The sequence below is a fragment of the Pseudonaja textilis genome, chromosome 5, assembly GCF_049901715.1.
Source record: "Pseudonaja textilis isolate UNSWEBS1 chromosome 5, rPseTex1.2, whole genome shotgun sequence".
NCBI classification, from domain to species: domain Eukaryota; kingdom Metazoa; phylum Chordata; class Lepidosauria; order Squamata; family Elapidae; genus Pseudonaja; species Pseudonaja textilis.
This window is the reverse complement of record NC_141994.1, coordinates 16,713,598-16,723,583: the sequence shown is the minus strand read 5'-3', so window position 1 is coordinate 16,723,583 and position 9,986 is coordinate 16,713,598. Positions and strand designations below refer to the sequence as shown.

The 9,986-nt window shown below is 40.5% G+C and overlaps 1 protein-coding gene across 2 annotated transcripts in view; it reads right to left on the bottom strand.

The window, feature by feature from the left end:
- Positions 1 to 4,019: 4,019 nt before the first annotated feature.
- LOC113437587 (1-acylglycerol-3-phosphate O-acyltransferase Pnpla3-like) overlaps positions 4,020 to 9,986 on the bottom strand; it is a 34,901-nt gene continuing 28,934 nt past the window's right edge. For both annotated transcript variants that reach the window (XM_026702667.2, XM_087934187.1), the window contains 3 exons: positions 9,470 to 9,602; positions 7,736 to 7,852; positions 4,020 to 6,467 (listed from right to left, as the gene is read on the bottom strand). In XM_026702667.2, the coding sequence (XP_026558452.1) occupies positions 6,182 to 6,467; positions 7,736 to 7,852; positions 9,470 to 9,602 (536 nt within the window). In that variant the 3' untranslated portion in view covers positions 4,020 to 6,181. The remainder of the gene's footprint in view (positions 6,468 to 7,735; positions 7,853 to 9,469; positions 9,603 to 9,986) is intronic.

The window sequence follows — 9,986 nt, the reverse complement described above, 5'->3', positions numbered from 1 at the left end:
CGTAACTGTGAAAAAATGGTCACAAGTCACTTTTGCTAGTGCCGTTTAACTTTGAACGGTCGCTAAACAAAGTCTTGTAAGTCAGGGGCTACCTGTAATCGTACAACTATAGAATCATGGGATCAAAGGCTTGGAGTTCGTTTGCTCAGTGGAGGATCTGCCAGAAATGTATTTTTCAAACTTGGCAACGTTAAATAGAATAGAATTCTTGTATTGGCCAAGTGTGATTGGGCACACAAGGAATTTGTCTTGGTGCAAATGCTCTCAGTGTACATAAAAGATAAGATACATTCGTTGAGAGTCAAGAATCATAAGGTACACCACTTAATAACAGTCATAGGGTACAATAAGCAATCAAACCATACTAGACACAGTCAGTATATATCATAAGGATGCAAGCGACAAAGTTACAGTCATACAGTCACAAGTGGGAGGGGATGGGTGATAGGAACGATGAGAAGATTAACAGTAATAGTGCAGACTTTATAAATAGTTGGACAGCGTTGAGGGAATTGTTTAGCAGAGTGATGGCGTTTGGGAAAAAACTGTTCTTGTGTCTAGCTGTTCTGGTGTGCTGGGCTTCATAGCGTCGTTTTGAGGGGAGTTGAAACAGTTTATGTCTGGGATGTGAGGGGTCTGTAGATATTTTCACAGCCCTCTTTTTGACAGAATACAGATCCTCAATGGATCTGGTTGGTAGTAATTGAGATATAGATTTTAATTCCCAGAATCCCCCAGCCAACATGCCAAAATAAAAAAACTGACCACTTCATGTTGCAGCCTTACTAAAGGCTGGCAACTGATAAAATCTTCTTGTGAGGTTTTGCTTCTCCCTTTTTGGAGAAGAGGGAATGATTCTGCTCCTTGAAGGCCCTTGAAGATTGATGACCTGTCACCCCTAACCATCTCTTTTGAAGGCTTAACATGCCCAAATCTTTTCACCATTCCTTGCAGGGCGTAGTTTTCTCACCCTTCACTATCCTCTTTGGCCTTTCTCAAGACATTATTCCAATTCATCCTTGCTATTTTTCACTCTGGTGCTCCTCATCGTTCCTGGTGGAATCCAACCAAGGAAGAATGGATTAATCAGTTCCCAAAGTGTGGACTTTATGCTCCTGTTAATGCAGCCCAAGATAGCCTTGGCATTTTTAACAACTGCATCACACTGCTGGTTCATGTTTAACTGGGGGTCAACAAAGTCCCGCTTAGATATGCTACTACTAAGCCAAGTCTTCCACATCCTATCCTGCTTCCTTACTTTTTTTGCCTCTGCCCAGCTGCAAAACTGTCTATTTCTCTCTATTAAATGCCATCTTTTTTTTTTTTTTTGGCCATCCGCTCAACCCTTGCTAGACCATTTTTTGAGTCTTCTCACTCTCACCTGAGAGGAAACCTATCCCAGCTTTGTGTCATCTGTCAACTGCCCACCAGAGATGGTATTCAGCAAGTTCTGACCAGTTCTGGAGAACCGGTAGCAGAAATTTTGAGTAGTTTGGAGAACTTGCAAGTACCACCTCTAACTCGCCCTGTCCCCATCTATTCTCTGCCTCCTGAGTCCCAGCTGATCGGCTGGGTCTTCTTTTGTTGCCCTGCACAGGAAAACAGAACTGGAAAGCAGGTTAGTGGGGTGGGGAAAGAATGGGGATTTTGCAGTAACTTTCCCTCAGGAGTGGGGAGAGAATGGAGATTTTGCAGTACCCTTCCCCTGGAGTGGGGTCGAAATAGGGATTTTATAGTATCCTTCCCCTGCCACATCCACCAAGCCACGCCCACAGAACCGGTAGTAAAAAATGTTGAATCCCACCACTGATGTCCCCTCAACTCCCTCATCCAAGCTCATTGAAAACACACTGAACAGGAGCATCCACCGGCCCTCCATCTGATATTCTGAAGGTCACTCACAGAGGTGTTTCATTCTCTTGAGGGCTCCGTTCAGCTGACCACGTGTCCTTCTCACAGCATCATTCAGCCATCTTTTACCCATTTGCCACATTCTGAAGGAGAATGCAATCAAGCTCTCCATCTAAAAAGCTTTGCTTAGATCAGGGGTGTCAAACTGGACTTTGAGGGCTGGAGCAACATTGTAGTTCTCTGCGGGCAAGCCAGGGAGGCAGGGGAGAGACAGGACAGATGCCTCCTACAGCACCCCACTGGCCAAAATGGGGCACACGGGGCCACGCATAGCCCCCCCCCCCTTATTTTCAGCCTGGATGGCCTCCTGCAGCACTTTACCAGCCAAAACAGGGTGTGGAGGGACTGTGTGTTCCCCCCCCCCAACCCATTTTTGCTAGCAGAGGCACTGTGGGCCAATCCTCTGCTATTTCCAGGCCAGCCCTACAGGCCAGATATAAGGACCCCACAGGATTTATCTGCCCACAAGCCTTGAGTTTGACGTGCCGAGTTTGACATATAGATACTACGGCTATAGCATTTCTGCATGCCGCTTAGCTAGTCACTCTATCAAAGAAGAGCATAAAGTTAATTTGACAGAATTGCTGGTCTTCACTGGTCTTCAGGAATTCTCCAGGATTTCTAAGAGTGGTTCTTGAGTCATCTCTTCTAGTCCTTCAGGACTTTGAGAGATCAACCAGCTGGTCCTGGAGACCTGAATTCATTTAAATTAGCCAAGTTCTCTCTTAGTCCCTCCTTGTGTATATCCTAAACTTCAGTTTCCTCCTTCTCTTGGCAGCATAAGCCGGTACCCCATTTCCTTTCTGAGATATGAAGTTCTGCATTCTCATTTTGATTATCTCTCATGATAGACCCATACATTCTTTGGATTTTCTTATTTCTAACTTATCAAAAGTAGTTTTGTTTTTGTAATTGCTCAAGTTTCAGTTTATTCTGAACACCAGCCTTTTTGGAAAGTACTTCTATAGTTTCTGAAGACTACTTATATTCTTCTTTGGTGATGTGCCCCTATTTCTTGTATTTTTTTCCCCTCTTAAGTTTTTTAGAGTTTTATTTATGATAAGGTTCCAAATCTCTCTGGAGCCATACATTCTACCAATTCAAAACTATACTTAAAACATTTGTGGTTGATATGATGCTTACTCTTCGGTTTCACACTAATAAAGCCCTTTTCAAGTTGAGTTTGACTTCTGGTGATTTCATGGATACATCCCTGTATGTTTTCTTGGTCACAGAATGGAATTGTTCTCTCAGGACATAATTTCAGCTTCTCAGACTAATGTAAACTGTTGAATTTCCTGAACACTTTGCATGAGAGGTTCAACTTTGCTGAATTATTGGAAGCCAAGATCACCAGAAATCTGGAATGCTTAATTCCTAAGTCACAGCATCTCTAAATATTGTTACTTATTTTATTGAAGGTAATCTATGTACAATAAGGCCATTCTTTTCTGTTCCATTTACTACAAACTGCAACTAAACAATTTTGCTCTGATATTTTGATCTATTCAAAATATTCTGTCTCTTATAAATTCATTTTTAATATTTTTTTGTGTTCCATTTTCCACAGCCTGCATTTTCTTTTCAGTGCTTTAAAAAATAAAGAACTTTTGACAAATTTAGAAAGAACTCTGAACCCAGATAATTACTGGAGAGCTATAATCCTTTTGTGTATATACACATGGATTTTGCATTCGGTTTAAAACCTCCACCTTGCCTCCCCACCAAAATGTCTCTGTTTAAACGACTTGATCTACCCCCAATCTCAGAATATAATTCATAAAATGTTAAAACAAAGCCAAATACTCTGCATGGATTTTATGTTTTCCAGTCACTTGAATTTTTTATGAAAAGGATCAGATCGCATAAACTATTGTTTGTAATGAGCTCTGTTAAATCACTGTGAAAAAAGGAATTATAGAAAGGAACATTTTACCATTTGCAAAAAAAAAAAAAAACTCATAGAAACACAATGTTTACTGCTTTGGGCGATAATTCAAATGTCAACTTGCACAATTATGAACAATTAAAATGGTATAGAAATGCAGTATATTCATAGATCACATCATAAATCTGTTTTATCCAACAATTAAGCATTTGACTTGTGATAATGAACAAAATACTGTGATCACCAAACACAATGTCTCTTTATTCTTCTTTAAAAACACTGCTGATTGCAGAAATATTACAAATAGTTCATTTTGGAAACACAAAAAAGTTTAGGAAAATAAGTATGACCAGACGTCACACAAAACAGTACCTAGGCACTGGCTGAAAATAGCACCAAAAGAGTATAAATAAGTCTCTGTCCATGCTATTAAACCTTTAACACTGTGAAAAAAACTGTTTTAACTACATTTCATTCCCCTCCTCTCCACTCAGCATTTTTTAGATTTTCTTTAAAATTCCTAAAAGGAAAAACTCTTAACAGATTTTTTTTGTCAAAACAAAACCTGCTAAAAAGTTGACAATTAATTTGAAATAAATAAAAGCAGCTGGTTGGATTCTTATGGGGATATTATTCTCCACTTAATTTGTAACAAGTTTCCAACTTATCCCTAACCCTTTGATTGGAAAATTTATAATACCTCACAAGAAAATATTCTAATAAAGAACTGCCATTACAAATACTTTAACCCATCACAGTGCCAAAGTGTAAAGCTGGTAAGTTGCTCATAGCAAAAGTCTGATTTTCCAAAATACAACTTCAATATTTGTGCATCATGTGCAAGAATTCCTGTCACTTTATGCAGCAAATATTGACACACAAAATATCCAGTACTGTATTCCACAGAAATTGTTGAATCCATTTGAAATATGGCTGACTTATGATGTCACATTATTGTCTCTTCCTATTATTATTGCAAATTAAAGCTTAAGTTTTATGTGTGTTCATAAAGCCTGGACTGAATAATATATGGAATTTATTTATAATTTAAATTTAAAAGGAAGAAAAGAGGGTATCGTATGAGTTTTCTGTTCTGAATGCCTTTGCTCATTTTTTGCTCTGAGGTAAATCAAGTTACAGTGAAGAGCATGGGAAAAACTTTCCACAAATTCCAAATCACATTATAGTTTTTCTCCCGTTAAGGAAACGGGACAGTATATTCGTTAGTGACAATCAGCTCTCAAGCTCACTAATACAATTTTAAAACCCTGCATCTCTCTTCCACCAATGAATTATTTTTTTTTATGGTTCATGCTGCTTGGGAATTCTGGGAAATGAAGTCTACACTTTTGGAGGGCTTCCAGCTTAGAGTGGTGTCTTCAGTGAACTTCAAGGAAAAAAAAATAGCAGATGGAAGGCATTTTGGAGTGAGCCCCAAGGATTAGAAAATCCTTTGCTTTTCTTGTGGCAGTCAAGCAGTTTCAAATAAAAAAAAGAAGAAGTGACATGAGACTCACTCCATCCCAGCTGGTGCTCCTGGAGATTAATTTCAGGAAAAGTCCAATAAAAAGAGGAGAAATTGGGACCTCCAGAAATTCCCTGACACCTTCTGTTTCCAACGTCTCCGATAACATTAACAATATAAACAACACATTTTTAATGAAAAAATAGTTTCTCCTGTTTAAAAAATAAGCGTATCGAACATCGTTCCTCTCTGCTCCCAATCTGCCTACCTGTGATAGGCAGGGTGTTTTCTTCATTTTGAATGAGACTCCTCTGCCAGATGCGTCAAGTTAACAAAAGGAACTCCTCAAAGATCATGGATTCTCTATCTCTTTAAGCAGGAGATGTGTAATTCCACACAAGTGTGGAAAAAAAAACTTCTCAAAAAGTCACATAAGAGTTACAGATCTTACTGTAATTTTTTTTTAACAACAACCAAAAAAGTTAATGTCCTACAAATGCTTATCCCAATATCAAACCATCAACAGAGGAGTTGCAGATTGTCTTCCTGCTGAATTTTTGTTTGTTTCTTTGGGTACAAAAATGCTCTACTGCGCTTCAGCTTTCTCAATCCTTTGTCCACTATCAAGAAACCAGACAAGAAGCCTAGTCGTCATAAAAGATGCCTCAAAGGCAACAGAGTTGTAAACAAAGACTTCCTAGTGTTTCCCAACCTCAGCAACGTTCAGGTGGGGTGGGCTTCAACTCCCAGAATTCAGATGTAGTAGTGTGTTGAGTTGAAAGTCTACTTCAACTTAGCACCTCAAAGTTGCTCAGGTTGAGAAGCAGTTATCCTAAATATTGTTTGGCAAAGTGCTAGAAGAACACATACCTCAAAGATGTAAATTTCCCTGCCTAATGTTGTAGCCCCCCCACTAGCTAATCTTCAGAGACAGAATAAAAACTTTTCTCGGAGGATGAGTCAATATCCGTGGACACTCTGGATGTTTCGGTGTCCATGAAAAAGGAAGTGACGGAACCAGAGATGTCGGAATTACTACAGGCACCCTTCCCCTTCATCAAGTCTTCGTGATAGGGGAGACTCCAGAGCCATTCTTCAAGATTGGGGGAAGAGCGAGAGACTTTAGGAGGTGGGTAGGACAGATGAAGGCAAGGCTTCCCTGGGGCCGTCTGGCATCTTCTGAGCAGGATTTCACTTATTTTGCTGTAAGGACAACAAGAAATCATCATTAGTAAGCCTGGGATTGTTTTTTCTGGGGAGAAATAACAGAATAACAGAGTTGGATGCGACCTTGGAAGCATTCTAGTTCAAACCCCAACTCAAGACTCTGAGAAGACTATACCAGTGATCGCCAACTATTGGGCTGGGGACCACTGGACGTCTGTGAGAAAATTTTGGTGGTCCGCAGAGAAACATCACCCCCAAAGCACTCCCCAAAGCAATTAATCCAGGGTTCATGGGAGCACAAAGCTGTGCTCCCACATGGCCCGTGGGAACACAAGGCTCACATTGCTTGCATTGCGAACAAACTCCACCAGAAATGAGTCTTTGGGACCCCGCAAGGCCTCCTGCTCCAAGAGGCTGTGCTGGCAAAGACTCATTTCTGGTGGAGTTTGGGGGAGAGAAAGAAAGACTTCTGCTGCTTCTGCTGCTTTCCTTGCATGAAGCTAAAAGTCTTTCTCTCTCTCTCTCTCTCTCTCTCTCTCTCCCCCTGAGAATGGAGGTGGAGACGGTATCCTGCTATCCCAAATAAAGAATGATTGATCGGTAGGAAAACGGGGTGGGGAATTTCCCAGGGTCTCTGGTCCATAGGATTTAAAATTATGAGTTTTGTGGTCCCGGAGGTCCAAAAGGTTGGAGACCCCTGCTCTACACCATTCAAGACAAATGGCTGTCCAGATTCTTCTTGGAAACCTCCAGTGATGGAGTGTCCACAACCTCTTAAGGAAACCCAGTCCACCGATTAATTGTTCTATCAGAAAGTTTCTCCTTAGTTCTAGGTGAGTTCTCTCTTCCACACATTACTTCTTTTCCTGTCCTCTGGAACTCTGGAGAATAAGCCCTCCTCCTCTTCATTAGCTGCTGTCATGTCAGCCCAGCCCTTCTTTTCATTAGACTAGACACACCCAGTTCCTTCCTCCATCCTTCATGTGTTTTAGCTGCCAGTCCCCTAATCATCTTTGTTGTTTTTCTTTGTGGTCTTTCTTGCATCCTTTAAATGTTACATTTTTTTTAAAATAGAGAATCTATTTAGCCATTTATAACAGGAAAAATGACACAGCAAAGTGGAAGAGAGGCTGCAGTACATCACTAAGGAATTACTCAAAATGGAGCAATTCCTATCTCCACTCCACCCCCCTTCATTTCAGGTAGAGAAAATGATATCGCGATACAAATTTTCCAGAGGTTGTCCAACTCCATTATGCTCTCAGAAATATTTTGTGCTTGGCCAAAGAAGTGGTCAAACATACCTTGGGGTCTTCAGGAGCCCTTTCATTGCTCGGCCATAGACTGAACCCAACATTTGGGAAAGCTGCCCCTGCATCCATTGCACATCCTCAGGGATGTCAGGAAACCACTGGACTAATCTGCAATCGAGAGAAAGGAGAAGGTCCTTCAAAACAAACTTTTTTCAAGATGGGTGCTTGTTTTTAAAGTGTTCACCCAAAACATCTCCTTTCGTGGTATCAGGTAATTTTTAGAAGGAAAAAAGTATTTATTGGCTTTTTTTTTTTTAACTGTATTAAAAATAAAAGTATTAATTGTTTTAACAGTAAAAAAATAACAAAAGGGTAAGATTTTCACAAGTGCATTCTTGCCAGGTACAAATAATGGACTTAAATAGATATTAAGGCTGTGACTAAAACATAGGTTAAGGATTTTTTAAAATATTACACACACTTTTGTTTATGAAGCTGAACACAAAATGAACAGGAAAATGAACATACTGGTATTTATGATTACCAGTAAGTATCCTCCTGTTACCAGTAAGTATAAACTGTACACACATAATACATTTTATAGCAATAACTTATATACATACCACTTCACGGGGCTTTACAGCCCTCTCTAAGCGGTTTACAGAGTCAGTATATTGCCCCCAACAATCTGGGTCCTCATTTTACCGACATCAGAAGGATGGAAAGCTGAGTTTCAACCTTGAGCTGGTGAGACTCGAACTGCTGGCAGCCGGTGATCAGCAGAAGTAGCCTGCAGTACTGCATTCTAACCACTGCGCCACCACACTTCTTATAAGTATAAACAGGAGTTAAGGAGAGAGTAATACAAATCAAACAGACCAATCTAATCTCAGCCATGAATTCACAAGATGGCAGGTTTTCTTACTGTTAAAGATATGTGAGCTCAATGGGCTTACTCCTAAGTAGCTTTACACTACATACAAGCTATGAGCAACTTTCTTTTCCTAAAGAACATCATTTATTTGCAACATATAGAGAACCAGTTTGTGACTTCTGATAATGACTTCTCATCTTCAAACCTAGGCAAGAAACCAGGTTTATCAGCCTCATCCACCCCACAGGGTTGTTGTTATGGGGAAAAATAGAAAGACAGAGCATTATATACCAGTGGTGGCTAACCTTTTTTGGGTCCTGTGCCGATAATTGCACGAAGACAATGCATACTGCCTCCCAATGCTCCTGCACATGTGATTCCCCACATGCGCCATGCACCTGCACGCACAATCCCCCACACGCCGTACATCTGCGCATGTGCGCACAATCCCCATGTGCTGTATATCTCTGCATGCACGCAATCCTCCCATGTGCGGTGTCTCTATGCATGCACGCATCTCCCATGCGCTCCCCCTGCCCATGCATGCCAGATACAAGACAATCAGCTGTCGGGTGGCGGTGGCGCACGCGCATAAGCAGTGGGGCTCTTCCGGGCAAGCTCTCACGTGCCGGCAGAAGTGGCTCTGTGTGCCACTTCCGGCATGCGTGCCATAGGTTCGCCAACACGGTTATATACACTGACTGCAGCTGCATTAAATAAAGGTGGGATATATCTATCTAGCAAACAGATAAATATATGCAGGTTTAGCCTGCAAGGTATTTTGGACATCTGTCAGAAAAACGGCCTCAGAAGGAAATGGAACAGTTTTTGGAAGAATAACACAGGAGTAAACTTTATGAAAAAGGTCCCCAATACCTTGAACATTTGGAAATTAGATCATATACACTCACCTTACAACCACAAAGAAGGCAGACTCTACCGGTAAAGTGTATGGTAGCATCATATAGGACATTAGTCTCATTGGGAGAAATTTTGAAAGTTGAGCATAGAGTCCACTTTTTTCTTTACAAGCCTCTTCTAATGCTGTAAAATTTAAATCATCAGAACTGAATTCATTCATGGACGATCATGCAAGTACAAATACGGCTGGGACGTAAATCAATGTTTTCCCCATCTGAAATGACTGAGGAGGCCTCTCTAGTATTCTAATCAGGTTATCATCAAATTACATTTTGCTTGATACATCTTTTAATTCATTTTAGTCCTCTTTTACTGGGATTCAATAACTGCAAATTCCCTGAGTCATGAAACTCTGGATCATCCTAGCATTGTGAATTAAAGACATTGCACTAACTCAGCTTGTCTAATTTCTAACTAAAATGGATTCATAGAAAAATCATTCTTTGACACTGAAATAAAATAAAAAATAAAACTGTTTTAATTTGGAAAAGGAAGCCAATTTGGGCT